At 36.6% G+C, this 20648-nt stretch overlaps 1 protein-coding gene across 1 annotated transcript; it reads right to left on the bottom strand.

The window, feature by feature from the left end:
* Nucleotides 1-712: 712 nt before the first annotated feature.
* On the bottom strand, nucleotides 713-3003 carry LOC121733907 (craniofacial development protein 2-like). Its single transcript, XM_042124308.1, has 2 exons — nucleotides 2978-3003; nucleotides 713-1622 (listed from the first exon to the last, which is right to left on the bottom strand). Exons 1-2 carry the CDS (start codon nucleotides 3001-3003, stop codon nucleotides 713-715), a joined length of 936 nt encoding a protein of 311 aa, XP_041980242.1.
* Nucleotides 3004-20648: the final 17645 nt, after the last annotated feature.

The following is a 20648-nucleotide window of genomic DNA, read 5'->3' as shown; positions in this document are numbered from 1 at the left end:
GCTTCACACCACGTTATTATGACGATACGATTTGACATTAGTCTTCGCAAGCGGAATGTCATTTAGCGATGACTTATGTCAAACCGCATACATTTTGATAACGAATTTCGACATTGTTTTTAGCGAAAGATACTTTTTCTAGGGCCTCAGAGCTTTATGAAAACGATCTACGATTCAGTAGCAGTGCTACGCCGTAGAGGTTCGTAGAGCTTCGTAGCGCTACGCAGCTTACGAGCTACAATTTACTGCAATGCAATTTCGTATAATACAATAAAATGCTAACTGCATTGTAAAATCCCTTGTACTTACAAAAACATAAGTACAAAAATGTTTAATCACGTTTCAGATTTTAATGTTTACTCAATTACCGAATCAAGCACACGTATATAAAGTGATATCGTCAAACACAGCAGTTACAGTTGACAGTTAGTCCTGACAGCGAGTCGCGAACAAATAAGCGTCAAGACGCCAAAACAAACTTCGGAGTGCGAGGGACGGGCGACGTCGAAATAATTTGACAGTTGACAGAAGTAAGGGCTCGTCCTTAGAGACTTTCATTGAGTAGTACTATATTAACAACTGGATGACGCCCGCAACTCCGTTGCGTCAAAACTTGCTTATCGCGCGAGAACCGTACATTTTCCGGGATAAAAAGTATCCTTAGATATCCTTTCCCTTGTTGTAACTGAAATTTCTGGGTGTCAGCGACGGATTATTGGGAGTTGGGTCGGAGAGTAGACCTCAGCATATGGGCTCTTTCGAGTTTGAAGCATACACTCAAGGATCCTCGCAGTAGTCGGTGAACGCTACCGGTATTGAACCTATTGATCACAGAGACATCCCTAAATATATACTTCCGATCCGTAATGATGAAATCTATCTCGTTCCTTACCACAGAGTCAGGGCTTCGCCATGTCCACTTTCTTTGGGGCATCTTTTTGAAGAAGGAATTCATCAAGAAGAGCCCCTCTTTTTCGAAAAAGTTGACCAGCATTTGCCCCCTGCGGTTTCGAATCCCAACACCGTGCTGTCCCAAGCAAGACTCGCCGCTAGCTCGTACTCCTACTTTGGAGTTAAAATCTCCCATGACAACATTGAAGTGGGTCTTAGGGGTTGTATTTAAGACCTTGGAGACGTCTTCGTACATGGTCTCCATTTGGTCATCGGAATGTGTCGAGGTTGGTGCGTACACTTGTACTATATTGAGAGAATACCTATCGGTGAGTCTCAAAACAAGGTACGCTACCCTCTCCGACACACTCGAGATCTCGACAACGTTGTCAACGAGAGATTTGTTGACGAGGAATCCCACGCCGCCCCGGGATGTATGATCTCCCTCTCGGAAGTAGAAAAGGTGACCCGATGGCAGAGTCATGGTGTCTTCCCCTTGTCTTCGGACCTCGCACAACCCTAATACGTGCCAACGGATTTTTTCCAATTCTACCTCCAGTTCGACTAGGTGGTCTTCGAGTCTAAGCGTTCGTCCGTTGTACGTCGCCAGGTCCAGTTGGTGGTAGCGATCCGTAGCGCGGAGATTATTAGCACCCCTCGCAGTGCCGTTACCATGGCCGCTACCGTGGCCAGGAATAGTACCGCTACCGGGAACTAGGGGCCATCTTTTTCTGGTGCGTTTCATAAAAGGCATTTGCTCATAATTGCCACGCGGAGCACGCGGATTGGCAATCTGACAGGGGCCAATGAATCAAACCATCAATGCTGCAGCCCATTGATGACCATGGATTTCTTCACTGACCCTATCGTTGATGGTTTTACCGCCATCCTTCGGTTGACTAACTGCGCTTGATGTTAGATCTATCCCACACTAATTATTGTGAGACAGAACTACCATCAGGCGGGCGGTGGGGTCGTCACATCCCTACGCCTATGGATGTGACGACCCCACCTATATATACCATAACTTCTCCGATAAACCAAAAACGGGATAACATGTCTCTTTTCGTGTTTTGACGACATATTATGACTGTAATAAAAATAAATACTAGATATAAATTATATCGAAGATAGTATTTTATCAACAATAAGTGAACAGGAATTTAAAAATATTACTTACAGGAGTTTATTTTCTTGTGGGTAGTGCTTAAAATCACTGTTTCTCACAAGCAGAATTACAATAATAGCGCGCACTTTATGGCGTTCAGAGTTCAGACAACGATTGAAAAGTGCAATGAATAAATCACCTATCCTGCCTCAATCTCCCCATCCATCTGAGCAATAAATAAGTTACGAACGTAACGGAATACACATAATATAATTCAGGGTTAATTTGGCAATATTAGAAGTTGGTGGTTTTTGACAAAGTTTTTCGAATTTCTCTAAAGTTCATGACGTTGGACCTCTAAATTTATTATGATCTAAATAAAATTTTGTACGTATATTTGTGAACAGTAGCAGCAACTTTTTATAGGTATGCCGAAACGAATATAAAAAAAAAACATTTTTCGCTCCACCCTAATATATGCACTTTACACCATTTGTGAAAATTTCAGCAGTCTAGCTATTGTGGTTCTTGAGATCCAGCCTGGAGACAGACAGACGGACAAACAGACGGACAGACACCGAAATATTAGTAATAGGGTCCCGTTTTAACCCTTTAGGTACGGAACCCTAAAAAGTAACTCCTTCCACAGTGAACTCTATAATATAACTGACACACCCCAAAGCATTATCACCTTGTTTTATTATTTGCTATTATACAACAATCAATATTACGTTTAAGATATTGTAAAATGACCAAGTAAGTAAACAATATATTTTTTTAAACAGAATACTGTAAAACTTGAGAGTTTAAGTGCATTTAGAACGAAAAGCGCTTGAGTGCACTTTGCTGCTAAAATATTTAGGTACATCCTCCGTATAAGCACTAATATTGTATGACGCTATATCCTGGAAATATTTTGTTGGTTTTCTCAACAATAGTAACGGTATTACTATGTTTAAATGTTGTTGGCAAGCAAACCTTAGTATATCCCACAACCTAAACATTGTGGTACACTTCACGGAAAAACTATTAAGCCTATTATGTGCTTTAACATAGTCATTTTTATTTGAATGTAGATGTGTCATCAGTCGCCAAGGATTGACGATGCGAGCCCTCACGAAGCTCTGCTTTTAGCTAGTATTATATACGTGGGAGAGCCATGCTTCGGCACGAATGGGCCGGCTCGACCGGATAAATACCACGTTCTCACAGAAAACCGGCATGAAACAGCGCTTGCGCTGTGTTTCGCCGAGTGAGTGAGTTTACCGGAGGCCCAATCCCCTACCCTATTCCCTTTCCTACCCTCCCCTATTTCCTTCCCTTCCCTACCCTCCCCTATTACCCTATTCCCTCTTAAAAGGCCGGCAACGCACATGCAGCTCTTCTGATGCTGCGAGTGTCCATGGGCGACGGAAGTTGCTTTCCATCAGGTGACCCGTTTGTTCGTTTGCCCCCTTATTTCATAAAAAAAAGATGAAAAACTGCTATTCTCTACATAATATCCACCATCTACTTCCCACTCCGCATATCTTCTTCTGATTAATTTCGTTGCGGGTTCCAAGATTGCTCGAGCATATCCCTAATCATATCAAAGGGTTTTCGTGGTTGGATCCCGCTGTCAATCCTGACGACACAGGAAAGACAGCGGTGTTAATGTGTTTTGGGACAAAGGCCGTTTAAAAAAATAATATTATCCATCCGTTATTACGGATAACATATTTAGTATGGATTATTATCCATACTAAATATTATAAATACGAAAAAAATTCTGTCGGTCTGTTACCTTTTCACGCCCAAACCGCTGAACCGATTTTGCTGGAATTTGGCATGGAGATACCTTTAGTCCCGAGAAAGGACATAGGATACTTTTTATCCCTGTAAATGTACGGTTCCCGCGCGATAAACTAATTTTGGTGCAACGAAGTTACGGGCATCATCTAGTTCCTTAATAAAACAGTCCTTTACAAAACATTAGTTCCACATCAAAGGAATTTGTTCGGAGTAAATTCATTTCGACGTTTTATTATAAATATTGAATTGAATCCAAATCTAATGATGTAGCAACGTCTACAGCAGTGTTACTCAGCCGTTTTTTACACGGGCCACAAACGCGCATTAGTGGTGTCGCGGGCCGTAACCAAAAATTTTTAGGTTTAAAAAATAACGTTTTTAAGCGGTTTAAAAGCGGAAAAATTTTCACGAATTCGTGGGCGTGAATTTCAAAATGGTTTTACTTCACGTGGGCCACTGGGAAGATCCCGACGGGTTGCAGGTTGAGGATCTCGAGCCAGTCGAGCGTTGTCTTCGTTTCATTCCGTTTCGTCTACCTCCTCGTGATCCGTGTCGTCCAATATTCCGTATTATTTCGACGGATTACGCTTATATTTTTTCACAGTTTCAATAACATGAATTCATTGTTTAAACATACACTTTTCTGTTCAGAAAAACACTTGATTTATAATAAAACGTTAATTATAGTATTTTTTATAATGTTTAAAGTGTTTGTCTCATAACAGCTGTCTAAATCACATTGAGAAATGCATTTTTATAGTTTTACAAAATATTATTTTAGGTTTATTACAAGACAATAGTTTTGTATAGCTTATATTTAACGTCACATTGTTGATACTAGAATCTCTTTCGCCTCATAACCGAGCTGCGTAATAGGCAGTAAAGTCATAATAATTTACAAGTTGGATGATAGTGTCGAGCCTAAACTCATTACAAGTTGGACGTGACGGTCCCGCCGGGAGTCGTGTCGTACTCGTGTCGTCAATACTAAACGCCTGTCAAATATCTCATTAAGGTCAAAGTTGAAGCCACTTCACATGTGACGAGATGCGGCATAATTCTACTATACAGGAAATTATATTATTATCTTCACATTGTACCACATATTTTTCATGGAATCATGTTCATTTTACTATATTAATTTATAAATAATAAAGTATTTGTATTGTAAGCTAAAATGTTTTACCCTTTTTTTAGTCTACCCTAAATCAAAACTTCATATAAAATTATTCATACGAAATTCTGCGTCTCACTGTTTGGAATAAACCTGTGTATTTTAATGACTGTTTCATTTTTATTTATTTTTTTTGCTTATGCAACTTATTTTCTTTCCCACAAAGTGTTGGGCCTAGGCAGCTTTTGCGAAAATAGACAGACAAAGCATTTGACAATAATATTAGAATGGATGTAAAATATAAATATAATTCTTGCTTATTATAAATTGCTTATTACAATTGCTTATTATGAATTGCATGAATGACGAATGAAACAGCAGAACCATATAGATTTAGGTTTTCATAAAAATGTCACAAAATCTTGAAAAATATACTCAAGTATACCGTCTACCTAAGTCTATAAAATTATTGTCTCTTCACCGTGAAAAACATTCTTTATTGCAAATCATTATACTTTCGTTTTACTACGAAAAACGAACGTTAAGCTTGCGTACAATTATAAACTTTCTTTTAATTTAAAAATGTGATTAAAGATAATGTCTTAGTAATTATAATACTTCCATTTTTCTTGAGAAATGTCCCGACGTGTTAGGGCGTGGCAAATTCAAGTTAAAACGGCTTGAATTTGTTTTGTAAACATATTAAATAAAAAAAAATAACTCTTCCATAATAAAACATGCGAGTATATAATAAGGGACATATAATATGGGCACAGTTACCTATTATCGCTGAGTTTTGTTACATCCTGTATATTATTATAGATACATTAAATATCATGAAAAATCGACCAAGTGCGAGTTGGACTCGCGCACGATGGGTTCCGTACCGTTATAGAAGAAAAATAGGCCAAAAATTGTGTTTTTGTATGGAAGCCCCCCTTAAATTTTTATTTTATTTGAATATTATCATTAATTATTAATATTTGCCTAGCTGTTGCCATTATTTATTAGGAGCAAAAAAGGCCAAAAAAATAACGTTTGTTGTATGGGAGCCCCCTTTAAATATTAATTTTATTTTGTTTTTAATATCTGTTAATATAGCGGCAACGAAAGAAAATACAATCTGTGGAAATTTCATAAGTCAAGCTATAGAGGTTATTGAGTTACAGCCTGGAGACAGACAGATGGACAGACATCGAAGTCTCAGTAATAGGGTTCCGTTTTTACTTTGGGTACGGAACCCTAAAAAAGACCCTCAACGCACCTGCAGTTCATTTAATGTTGTGAGTGTCCATGGGCGACGGAAGTTGAAAGCAACTTCTGTCGCCCATGGTGACCCGTTTGCTCGTTTGCCCCTTATTTGAAAATTGTTTCAGAAAATTGTTAGAACGTTAATCACACCATATTTCCGCAATAAAAACTATTTTACAATACTTACTTTATTACTCAATACTTTTTTATTACTCAACTAGTGACCCGCCCCGGCTTCGCACGGGTATAAAATAATTATATAGCCACTGAAAAAATGATTAAATTCGATTCAACAGTTTTGATTTATATTTATTATTACTACCCGTACTCAAAGATGGATGCTATGGATGTATTCAAATCCAAATCGGTTTAGCGGTTTGCGCATGAAGAACTTGAGAGATATTTAAGATTATTATGTTGTCTGTCCATTGACAGACACACATAATAAGAGATACATTTAATCAATTAAGTATATAAAATACTTCTAGTTCTTTGATAGTGTTATTACAGTTTAATTCATGTAATAAATAGTTCAAAACTATGATTGTTTAAGTGCATAGAATAAACGTTTAGATTTGCAGACAGAGCTTGAATACGAAATGAAATTGGATTTCATAAAATGAAACATTCTAAAGATAAAGAAAACATAATACATTATTAAACGTATTATTTTAATTTATTTTATTTTTATTTCATCATGTTTGGGTGGCTTACAGCTAACTATATTAAATTTACTATGAAGTATAGAAAACGAAAAGCCAATTAAGGCTTCAGACATAGCTTCAGACACATTATTATATTTTACTAGCTGTCCCGGCAAACGTTTCTTTGCCATATAAAGTATTTCGCCCGTATTATTTTATTGAAGTGACTAAATAAGTATGTCACCTCCATCGTCCATCGCTATCCCGTTGCACAGACAATGGTCGCCGTCAGTCTCGAGATGTAATAATTTACTATATTATTTATTCAACAAATGCACTTATCAATATAAAAAGTACCCAGTAGCCGATTCTCAGACCCACTGAATATGCATATAAAATTTGGTTAAAATCAGTAAAGCCGTTTCGGAGGAGTACGCGGCCTAACATTGTGACACGAGAATTTTATATATAAGACTAGCTGTCCCGGTGAACTTCGTGTCACTTTTAAACCTTCCCTCTACTTATACGAATATTTTAAGACTAAAATTAGCCCAATCCGTTCAGCCGTTTTCGAGTTTTAGCGTTACTAACACAATTGAAAATCCATTTTAATATATATAGATTATAGTGAAATATGAAATGATGCACTATAATATTTCACATCGATATAATTTATCTTATGCATATATTTTATTGTTTAATCCAGGGGTTCCCAAAGTGTGCACCGCGGCGCACCAGGAAAGGCAAGAGTCTCTGGTTCCATCACTATCCGAAACCCCAAATATTGTAAAATAATGATTATGCAAAGCAGGCAGATGACAAACATTTGTTTTTTATCATTTACCTGCTTAACCCATCGATATAAATCAGGTAGACGCGCCGTGACAGAATATTGTGTAACTGCGCCGCACAATGAGTTTCTAAAATACTAGAGTAGCAATGTCTTACAAAAGATTCTCAGAAATGCGTAATCACTTTTTTGTTCAAAAGACAATGTCAAGTCATATATTCGTTATGTCATTATGTATGTGAGATATGCCTGCAGGCATCTTCGAAGTGGCAACGCGTTGCTACCGTAAACTTCCAATCTAGTTACGTTAGTAACATAGAATATCATTGGCGCCGCATGCAGAAAAAGTTTGGGAACCCCTGGTTTAATCTATTCGCTGCTGAATTATTTAATACTGTATTGTCTAGAGTCCAGTCAGCGAACAGGTAGTGAACGTAGCAATAGATCAGATATTGCCATAGAGTTAATATACCTAGCGGAATAGAGCAACAATCTCGACCATACCTGTCAAACGAAACCGAAATTGATTTACGTCTATGTGTAAAAATATGTGTACGTATACACTTATACAAGCATCTTTCTAAGAGATTAAATTGTCAATGTGCCGATAAGTGCCGACTGGACGTCAAACAGATGAAAAAAATTGATTCTGCTGTCATGTATCACACGTCTCTTTTTACCACGCAGTGCTACTGATAGTGATATCTCGCTTGCTCAGGCCTTTGTTTCTATATTCCGCTAGGTATATTAACTTTATGGATACTGCCATAAATTCTAAGAGCCAGTTTTACCACTTCCTGATAAAGTGCCGGATAGGCAATCCACAACAGACAGATTCTCCATACTCTATCTATCACGTTAAGTGGTAGATTGCCTATTCACCACTGCCCACTTATCAGAAAGCGGTGAAACAAGCCCTAAGTGTTCAGTGAATGGTGTCTAGGTGTACATACTTAGTACTTATTTATTTTTATTTATTTTATTAGGAAAATTTACAGCATATAACTATAACAGTAATAATACATATTAAATAACGACATATAACAAGTTTTCGCTTATAAATAATAAATTTAGGCTAAAATTAACTGATATATCAAACAAAAAGTCCTGACGAGACACATGACTCATGACAGGTAATCTAAACTCAAAAATATTAAAAGTAAGTATAAATTATTTTAGGAGAACTACAAATTATATTAATATAATACAATCACAAGAAATGGGTGAGGGACTTAAAATTGTGAGATAATAAAGCTTAGTACTTAATATAATAAATAAATATACACACAGCAGATGGCACATTCCTGTAGATTTCATTATTATATTGTGGCGGTACCCACAATTATACCTAACGGTATGTATACCAGTTATATCTAACGGTCTCGCACAATATGTCACTAACTTTTCTGATATGGCGGATGTCCAATATCTTAGCGATGTGTCTTCAAATACGTCTTATATTCAGTTTACTCTGATATGGTGATAATTTAAGACCCAAGACAGGCAATAATAATATCTATGGACGCTTCACACCACGTCAGTCTGGCCCCGTGCTAAGTACCTGAAGGACTTGAGTTACAGGTACCAGACAACGGAAATAATATATTTAATACTTTTATACTATGTATACATTTATTTAAGATTTTTATTATATCATACACATATTTAATACACATCCATGACCAAGGAACATTGAAAAACTTTTTGTTGACCCCCGGCTTGAGTAGCCACATATTCTAACCATTGAGCCACGGAGGTCGTCAAATCGCAATAACAGTGTTTATCTCGGCAAAATGTACGTTTTCCGCGCGGTAAACGATGTTGTTCTCAATGGAGCTGAAGGAAATATGAGCTACCTACTAGGATGACGCCCGCAACTCCTTTGCGTCAACATTCCTTTATCGCGATGGGAACCGTACATTTTGCCGGAACTCGAAGTATCTCCATACCCAGCAAAATCAGTTCAGCGGTTCGGGCGTAAAGAGGTAACAGACAGACAGACACACTTTCGCATTTATAATAATATTAGTATGGAAGTATGGATATAATAATAGCTCCCACGCCGGTTTCGGTGACGGTGGCCAGTTTCATTGAAACCAGGCCAGCTGCGCAGGAGTAATTGTATAGTGCCCAAGTGTGTGCGCAGTACACAAGAGCACTCGCTATTCCTTTACTCTCATAACCCAGTGGGACGGATGACCGACACGACCGGCGAGAGATCAGGCGCAGGACCGACTTTTTACATGCCCATCCAACGCATGAATCATCTTACTTGTCAGACAATCAGGTGATCAGCCTGCATTGTCTTAACCAAACTTGGAAATACTATGTTTCCAACGCGGGAATCGAACCCACGACCTCCGAGTCAAGAACCGCGCCCTATACCTAGACCACGGAGGCGTTTTGGATATAAGCTTATACCAAGAATCATAGCTACTTGTGACGTTGAATGCGAAGCGCAAGCAAAAATTCACATTTTTAATATATAAATTTCCTTGCAAATGTATAACATTTTCTTGAGAATTTCATACGAGCAAATGTCTTGAATTAAGGACACTCCCCGGACAACATTTTATAATATCATCATGAGTTTAGGAACACAGCAGCTGTGCTATGAATCTTTTACGACAACGGAGATTATAAATTATTTGAGACAAATAAGAAATACGATTTTTTATGAAAACAAGCAGTTGGATCGTGTAATGATTCGCGATTGCAACAACACTGTCTTTTTAGTTTGTAAGCGCTGTTTTACCCTGTTTGTCGAGGCCGTGGAGTGGTCGTTCTTTGTGATTCGTGCCAAAGCATGACTTTTGTTAAAAACATAGAAACTAGTGTACGTCTTACAAACCTATATAGCATTGGTGTTAATATATCATAACGTTTAATTGTAATAAAAAATAATAGTGTGTTAGTTAAACACCGATATCCTTAAAACCTACATTAAAACCATCGAAATATGAGCCCGTCAAAATGAACAACTTTTTCTATGAGAACAATGCTGGGAACTCAAAAAAATGCCGCCTTTATAATAATAATAATAATAATGATTTTTTGCATAAATCATTATTATTATTATGAAGACGGATACCCATCCGGATGCCCGGATCGGCAATTTGAAGACGGATTTTTGAGTTCCCATCATTGAAATCCACCATCATAGCAAAAGTTGTTCATTTTGAGGGGCTCACTTGATGGTTTTAAGGATAACGGTGTTTACACTAGCATCTTGTATAATATTCTTAAATCTTCATCTTGTATAATGTTCAAATTTTACCTTATAATTTGTTCACCAACCTAAACCAAGTATGTTCAAAATTATTATTCAATATTTCAAACCATATTTTACTGTTATTTCAATCAATGACTGTCATGTTACGATGCTTAATTATGATTATATATTATGATAAGGAAATTGCGGTAAACTTTAAGCAAGAATTTATAACATTTACCTTGTCCTAGTCAAGGACATCATTATGGAAACGAAAATCATCCATAGCAACAACTTGGGTCAAACAATGGCTTAGAACAATAAAAGAAATCCTTTTGTGACGAGTTTAAAAATAAAATACTTTGGGAACCGTACATTTCGATAAAGTAAGAAAAAGTAGTCTTTAAATAATTTTCCGTTCAAGTCTATTATACGGATTCTTTTTATTTGTCGCAAACTTTATCAAAACTTCCCAAATGCAAAAACAAAACTTTCCTTTTCCTCTATTTTTCTAAAATTATTTCATAAAGTGACACGTACAATGGATCTTGAGTTCAAGCCACAAATACACAATTTTATGTAAAATATCGGGCGCGATAATGCTTCTTGAGGCACTCCTGTGTAGTGGGAATATCGTTATCTAGTTACATCCGTATTCCTACATTCAAGTCAATTCTTTTGCTTGTAGGAAAAAACTTTACCTCATATAATATTATATCACAACTAATTTTGGCTTAGACCCAGTTTCATCAAGCAATGTTAAATAAATAATGGCTTGTAAAATCAGTTAATGGCCTGTTAGAGCTATCGAGCGTTCCACCATGCAATAATGTCATGTTAAATCACCTAACACGGTGTTAAATTTAATTCCTGCTGTGGAGGTCCGTTAAATATTTAACAGGTTGTTATATGAGTCAAAATAACAACTTTCAATAATACGCAATATCAATAAAAGAATCTGTTTTGACTTCATGTTTTCAGCTTTGACAGATAATAATTTTTAACCTGGTAAATTAAGAGGAACTATTATAGCGTAACAAATGTATGCGATCTGTGATATTTTAATTTGGTCGCATTATCTACTATTAAGGAAGAATACTAATAAGGAAGAAAGTGACACATTGCAGCAAACATGTCGTATTAATCTAGTACATTGCAATTTTGTCGCCTTATAACAAGAATTAACAAATTGATAGTTGTTCACTCGTTGTTCACTTAACATTGCATTTACTAATCCGCTGTTAAATTTTTACTGTGGGACATAAGTATTTTAACAGTATGTTTAATTTTCCAGATCCGTTAAGTAATGCCTTGTTAGGATTTAACAAACAGAGGTTGGTGGAATTGGGTCTAAAATGTTTAATAAAATATGGCTCTTCGACTCAGAGGTCGTGGGTTCGATTCCCGCGTTGGAAAATGTTGTTTCCGAGCTTGGACTGGTCACTAGGTAATGATCGGAAAGAAACAAAGAGTGCTCTTGTGTACTGCGCACACACTTGGCGCTACAAAATAACTCTTTCATTGCTACCCTGGTTTCAAACCGGCCACCGTCAACGAAACAGATGTAGGAGTCACTATTAACAGCGTACTGCATATTTATACTGAGGCTGTAGGTGTAACTAGCAGCCAAAGAACGATAAGACGGTAGTCGCGTAAACTAATGATTACTTGTTATTGATTCCTCATTAACACCCCCCAATCAAGCGAACTGTTCGCTGTACATAATCCCTGCCAACGCAATGTGTACAGGGAAATTCATAATTGGCGTATTTTCAGCATTCTCACTGTTAGGAAAATTAAAACGTCGTAGAGTCACGGGTTCATAATGTTTAGGGGCATTAATTTGGTCGAGTTTCGATTTAAGTTTCCACTTCCATGAAAATGAGAACCAAATATAATATTCTGCCATTCAAACATTTGTGCAATTTAACGCTTGCCATCATTGTATAATTGCAATAAAACCTTTGCAATGACTGACAATGAAGCGGTAAAAACTGACACCTACTCTCGTAAAGGTATTCCATTTTCAATTGACTCGTAATAATCGACTCTCTCCCCTCTTCCCCCCTCGCCGCAATTAATATGCATTCCGAAAGTAATGGAAGCACGCCAACTACTATTGCGATATTCATGAACTGAACAGCTATCCCAGGAATTGAAGTAAGGGAATTCACGTTTGAGCTATATAAAGTGAAAAGCTGAATTCTACATCGGGAGAGTCTTTTTTCTTTTTGAGAATGTGTACACAATTTTTTTGGGGCATCTAGAGCCGAATTATTTTTGTTTCAGATGTCTGCGACTGAGTACTTAGGCCACGTCAACCATTTTAGTTAGAATTCCGCTATTGGTAGTAGAATATGTAATCTTATATATAAAATTCTCGTGTCACAATGTTAGGCCGCGTACTCCTCCAAAACGGCTTTACTGATTTTAACCAAATTTTATATGCATATTCAGTGGGTCTGAGAATCGGCTACTGGGTACTTTTTATATTGATAAATGCATTTGTTGAATAAATAATAGTAAATTATTACAACTCGAGACTGACGGCGACCATTGTTTGTGCGATGGGATAGCGATGGACGTTGCCATGGTGATAAAATAATACGGCTGAAATAGATATTATTATTCATTGTCCAAAGACGTCATAGCCTAATGTAATATTATGTGTAAGCTCCACGCTTGTTTGTGCATAATAACGAGACTATAGTCCCAAAGTTTGTTACAACTTTTGACGTTTAAAATTAATGCTCGACATAATAGTACAAAATATTATAGTGTCGGGACACCATAATATTTTGTGGTTTTAATCATATTTCTGTAACATTCATAATTTTAAATTTAGTTAGGTATAATAGGATCTCTCACAGGCCTGATTTGTAATTATGTATTAATAGAGACTAATATGTATAATGTTTTTCTATTGATCATACTGCAGATATACGTCACAATCTGATAAAATCTTATGTAATTGTAAAAACGGAACCCAAGATCATATACGTGGCTTACAAAAGGTTTTATTTACAAGTAGTACTAAACTGAATACACCAAAGCTCCTAATATATACAGCCCTACAGTTGATATGTAAATTGAAAAAACCGTTGTAACCCTAAAGCTAAGGGTCTACGTGAGAAAGGGACGCGCCGCGAATACCAATTTCCTCCAGTCCCAACGCTTCTTTGCTTACAGCTGGAATTGTGTAATTGAAGTTTTCAACTTTGCTTAAATTGTGTTATCAGGGCGAGCTTAGCTAGCCCTATTATATTACTACGACTTGAGCACTATTTTGTGGTATACTCTACGACTTAAGCACTATTTTGTGGTATACTTTACGGAAAAACTATGACGCGTTTGTGCTTTAACATAGGTGGTAATTTTTATTTATAAGTAGATATTGTGTTATCATCAGTCATTGAAGGTTTGGTAACTATTGAAATATAAACCAGCCAAGTGCGTGTCGGGCCACGCGCAATATAGGGTTCCGTAGTACCACTAGTTTTATTGATAATTCAATGAATTTACATTTATAACGTGTTTTACACTACTAGCAACATCATCTCAGTAACGTTTAAAGGAATTTGAACGAAAAGATTCTATATACTTCACCGAATAAATTGTTTTTAGTTGATCGACTATAACTCAAAAACTTATGAAGTCTTCTTAGCCGTGATAGTTTTCCTTTTAAATTCAGCAAATTTCCTACTCTCGTGAATTTCTTCACATTTCCAGAAGCAACCGTTTAGCTGATAGAAGGGGGGACACTGGAATCTAACGATTTTTTCCACTTTAAAACTTAATATTTCATAAAGGGATCCCTAAATCTGAAAATGATCTATGAATACCTACTCATAATATTATGATCTATGAATACTCATAATATTTTTAAATAAAAAACCTATCCAACGAAATCCCACACGATGTGGTGGACGCGAAAAAAATATACATCCCTGCTTGATGTGTAGGGAAGGTACCATAAAAAAATATTGTTTAAGATTTCATGTACCGTTTTGTCGGCATCATTAATCATGCATTCATACTAAATTACAGCTTTGTAGGTCCTATAGTCTCTGAGCAAAGCCGCGGACAGACGGACGGACGGATGGACAGACGGACAGACGGAAAGACAGACAGACAGACAGGCAAACAGACAGACAGACAGACCAAAACTATAAGGGTTCCTTGTTGACTACGGAACCCTAATGCCTGCCTTATGCTAAGTACTCACATACGGTTTTGCTCGATAGTTTTACTCCGAATCGGAGGAAATGACATATTTGACATATTTAATTCCATCGAGCCGGCTCGAAGTGAGCCTTCGAGCTGTCAGTTTTGGCGGTCCACACGGTGGTTATTGTTCGATTTGGAGTAAAACTATCGAGCAAAACCGTATGTGAGTACTTAGCATTAAAGATTATTACCACGCAAACGACGCGATCCCTCACAAAGCTCGGCTTTTAGCTGGTAAAGCCTTGTAATATTAGTGTGTGTTATCGCCCGCGTGCGGATCTCGTCCTCATGCTAGTTGCCGGCATCTTATCATTTCATCTATATTATCTATATTATTTCTATAAGTACTTTATATTATTAATACTAGCTGTTTCCGATGAAAATGACATTTTCTAGAAATGATTCCTAGCTAGGTCGTTTTATCGCCCCCGAAACCCCCTATATACTAAATTTCATGAAAATCGTTGGAGCCGATTCCGAGATTCCAATTATATATATATATATATATATATACAAAAATTGCTCGTTTTAAGATATAAGATAAGATTATAATTCTGCAGAGTTTGTTTCTTTGTTTGTTTGAACGCGCTAATTTCAGGAAGTACTGGTCCGATTTGAAAAATTATTTTAATGTCGGATAGCCCATTTATCGAGGAAGGCTATAGGCTATATTTTATAACGCTAATGCCCGTTTTCACCAACGACACCTAAAATTTAGGTGTCCCTTAAACCAATATAAGGGGCACCTAACGCAAGTTTTGTTTTCACCGACGTTTAAGTAACACCTAAACCATTATAATTTAGGGGATGAATTGACAAGCCCGTAAAACTTAGGTGACGTATATTTTGATTAAAACAACCTATTATGCGATTCATCCGTCAAACCATTAGGTGACCCTTATAATTTAGGGGATGAATTGACGACCCCGTAACACTTAGGTGACGTATGTTGCAACGACGATGACGTTATATGACGGTTGCCTTGACAATGAATCTGTTATCGAATGGCCGTGTGATATTTTACTTGTAAAATAGCGAACTCCCATAAATATCTTCATACATTTATCACAAACCTTCCTCTTTAATTACTCTATCTATTAAAGAAAACCGCAATTAAAGGGAACAAAGGGACATGTGGACAGAAAAAGCGACATTGTTTTATACTATGTAGTGATATACGTCACCTAAGAGTTACGGGGTTGTAAATTCATCCCCTAAATTATTGAAACAAAACTGACGTTAGGTGCCCCTTATATTGGCTTAAGGGATACCTAAATTTTAGGAGTTGTTGGTGAAAACGGGCATTATTAAGAGCTAAGAAATAGAGGAAAATGTGGAAAAAACGGGGGGAAATTATTTGAAAGGGCTAATTTGAATGCGCTAATCTCAGAAACTACTGGTCCGATTTGAAAAATTCATTCAGTGTCAGATAGCCCATTGATCGAGGAAGGCTATAGGCTATATTTTATCACGCCAAAACTAAAAGGAGCGAAGAAATAGAGGAAAATGTGGAAAAACAGGGGAAATTATATGAAATTGCTTATTATCTTAAGAACTACTGGAGCAATTCTTATGTTATTTGGCAAACATGAAGAATAGACCACGTAAAGGGACAAATGTACGGTTGCGTGAAATTCCTAAATTACGCAAGCGAAGCCGCGCGGAACATCTTTATATAATAAAATCGTAGGAAAGTCAATTCTGTACATTGAATATTTTTGTACAATAAATAATACTTGGGATGTGATCTACTATGCTAACGCGGACGAAGTCGCGGGCAACAACTAGTACATAATATTTTTCCTGTCTTCACCCGCATGCGGACACGCATGATGGCAAAAACACACCACACTGTATTCAGAGACCCATCTTACTTAGGTAAATAATTTAGCTCTTTCGTATTGATCTTGAGATAAAAAATAAGCGCAAATAATATTATAGGGTAAGAATATTAATTTTCTGTAAAAAAAAGTTTTAATTTTTGATGGACCTAGTTTATGACGAATAAATATTTTTGGTACAAACAGTGTTACTTAAAAATATACTTAAGGGTAGTAGCGGTAAGTTCATAAACGATTCGAAGTGGCCAAACATTCAATTTCCTGTAGCCGTACATATTATAAACACGGTACCGTACTTCCGTCAGACTGACCGCATATTTCACATCAAAAAAACACATCCTACGCATTCGTGTCTTTGAATTTTCACTTCCGTCCACTCCGTGCGAGGGGGGGGGGGAGTCGAACGGCAGGAGAGGGAGGGGGTGGAGTCCTTGACCTTTGATTGATCGAAAGTCGATAAGACTCGGTTCGTTTTGTGTACGTTTTTATACCGAGTCAATAGTAATGGGTATGTATGTTTACGAGGTTCCAATGGTTTTTGGCTTTTATGTTTATTGTTCAACCTAATTTATGTCGATTTTCTAAAGCAGGGATTTAGTCAGGTGCAGTGGCTGTTTTTTGGACCTGGGTGCTTAGTCAAGTTGCAGTCGTTCGACTTTGAAACCATAGTATAAGCATTAAGTTAATATACCTGGCGGAATAGAGAAACAAAGGCCTGAGCAAGAGAGATGTCACTATCAGTAACACTGCGTGGTAAAAAGAGACGTGTGATACATGACAGCAGCACTCTTTTTTTGAAGTCCAGTCGGCACGTGCCGCACGTTGACAATTTAATCTCATAGAATTCATGTTCAATCATGCTTGTGTAAGTGTATACGTACACATATTTTTCACACAGATGAAAACCAATTTTGGTTTTGTTTGACAGCTCGAGATTGTCGCTCTATTCCGCTAGGTACCTATATTAACTTTATGAGTATTTGATACTAGCTGTCATGGCAAACATTGTTTTGCCATATAAAGTATTTCGCCCGTATTATTTTATTGAAATGATTAAATTAGTATGTCACCATGGCAACGTTAATCGCTATCCCGTCGCACAAACAATGGTCGCCGTCAGTTTTTAGTCTAATATATAAAAATCTCGTGTCACAACTCACAGTGTTTAAGTGCGAGAACTCCTCCAAAACAAAAAGATAGTACAAACAAAAAAAAGCTTTGTTTGTACTTTTTAACCGACTTCCAAAAAGGAGGAGGTATTATGTTCGGCTGTGGAATTTTTTTTTTTGTATGTTCAACGATTACTCCGCCGTTTGTGAACCGATTTTCAAAATTTTTGTTTTGTTGTATTAGGTTTTACTCCAATTTAGTACCATGTTCACAAAAAAGGTGACCTGATGATGTGATCCATGAGTAATCGAGGGAACTCCTCGAAATTAATATGGAAACATATGGTGATTTTGGTTTTATGAGAAGCATCCTAAGCATATGCTACCAAAACGCAAGATTTTGCAACGAGGTACACTATGGTTCCGAAGATACTAAGAGAACTCCGGATTCCTTATAGATACAAGTTTGGGGGTGTCGGAGCTGTTTTAAGAACTGAAAGCATATGCTACTATGCAAATTACATTCATCATCATCATCATTACCACGACAGGGTCACCAATGTCACCAAAATTGAACATAACAAATTCAACCTAACTCCAGAGCGTAAGGCACACATTTGACATTACTTCTGAGAAGTAAGTTGCTTCGATAATAGGCTACCGAGCCGCAGCGGCCAGGCCGCGGCTGCCATGGAGATAGTCATATGATATTTTTATGGTAGTTGATACCTTAGTATGCAACCACCATAGACCACGCGCACCTGGGGCCGAACGGTGTCTCGAGTCGAACGGTGGGACCGGTTATAGATGTCCCAATTCATACACCACATGTGGCCGCTTGGGAGTTGAAGCGTTCGAGACCGGTTTCCTGCACGATATAATTTGTTGCTAATAGTTTGTATATTCTCAAAACTTCACACTCGAAATATTTCGTGTAAAGATCGCTTGAGTCCTACAAATGCTATGGACCGGTAGATGTCCGAATTCGTACACAAATTCACCCTCCTATTGGTGGATATGTGGCAAAGTAGTTCATAGTTGTCAAATAAATAAATTACGAACAAATACATATTCGTGCTTGTGTTTCTTTTACAATATAATTCCCTACTTATAAGTTAATGTGTTAAATAGAAACTTAGTTAAATTACAGTAGCGTGTACAAATGTGAATTCTGTGGAGTAGCTGAATTATGCCCGGTTTCTGAGGAACTTTTAACGGCAGTTTATCTATTCGTTAGCGCTATTGGTTCGATAAACTAAGAAAGTGCGTTTCTGAACATCGCAATGTAAGATAAACTCCGTTTAAGCGCAGGTTAACTTAACTGGCCAATGTGTGCCGTTTATCGATTTCATAACTTTAATTTTTTCGTAATTTGCTTGAAGCAAAACGTCAACGTTTTGCTTCAAGCAAATTACGTAAACTTTTAGGTTTTAGCTTATTATAAAAGTGTCAGTTAAAATATTAAAATTAACATGATGAATACGAGCAGCTCATCAGAGTCTGATTTGAAAGTATTGGAGTTTATTTCTAATATTTGAGTACTTACCTAGAAACTTGCGGCCGTTTTCAATAACGTATCTACAGTTAAATAATAAAAATTATAAAGTTATAACCGTAAAAAATAGTTCAAAAGTACTTAAACAAAGGAATTTTTTATTTTTGTTTCTTTTAACGAGTAGATACTCGAGTTTTTTTTTTATTAAATTCGGTAGTGTAATTTTTGCTGACGCGATTCGCAAGTGGTAAGACCCAAAAAAGTGCATTGTTTGGCCTAAACAAAGCAACTAAACTACCAAGATGAAAGAGCAGGCAGTCTTGTCTTTACAAAGTACAAACAGATGTTGATTTGGTTCTCCGTTAGAAATATTATTGTGTTCTGTGATGTGGACTGTGGTTGTATCAAAACTACATAATATGTACTAGAGGTAAGTAAATGATTTGCAAATGTTGCAAATTGCAGCATTTTTATTCAGTGTGCATCTCATGAAAATTGAATATCGAATTTAAATAGCCAATTTTATTAATTTATAACTAAAACAATGCTTATTTAATTATTTACCTTACCCCTAAATAAAATATTCGTAGTATTCGCTTATTCGTAAAAATTCGTATTCGTAAATAAAACTAGTAATAATCCTAATTTAAAAATAGCAAATTTTAAAAGACCCATCTAACGGCAAATTATGGTACTGCTTGTCTGTTTGATAGTGAACGGTTCATTGCGTGTTCAGAAACGCAGTGACAGATAACCAACGTTTATCCTATACATAACTTTATTGTATCAATAGCTAATGAAAGTTTAACTGGTAACTTCAGAAACAGGGCATTAGACTATTAAAATTTTATCAGAACTTTTGTTCTATTATGTAGTTTATATACGTTTTAGGATAATTACGTTTATTATAATATGGGAACTAATTTTTAGAGCAGTTATTTAAATATTTGAGATGTTATTATGATCAGTTTAAAAAAATATTGAGCATTTATTTATTTTTTTGGCGGTTGATTAATTATTGCGACTGTAAAACATGGACAGTAATAAAAAAATAATTGAGCAGTCCAATAACCGAATGAGCGGCAAAAATGATGGAATGAGCGGTTCGATAAATGAATGAGCGGTAAAAATGATGGAATGAGCAGTTCGATAACGACTTAACAGAAGGCCTACTTA

The sequence above is a fragment of the Aricia agestis genome, chromosome 14 (assembly GCF_905147365.1).
Source record: "Aricia agestis chromosome 14, ilAriAges1.1, whole genome shotgun sequence".
Classification (NCBI taxonomy): Eukaryota; Metazoa; Arthropoda; class Insecta; order Lepidoptera; family Lycaenidae; genus Aricia; species Aricia agestis.
The sequence above is the reverse complement of the archived record's forward strand: the minus strand, read 5'-3'. Positions and strand labels throughout refer to the sequence as shown.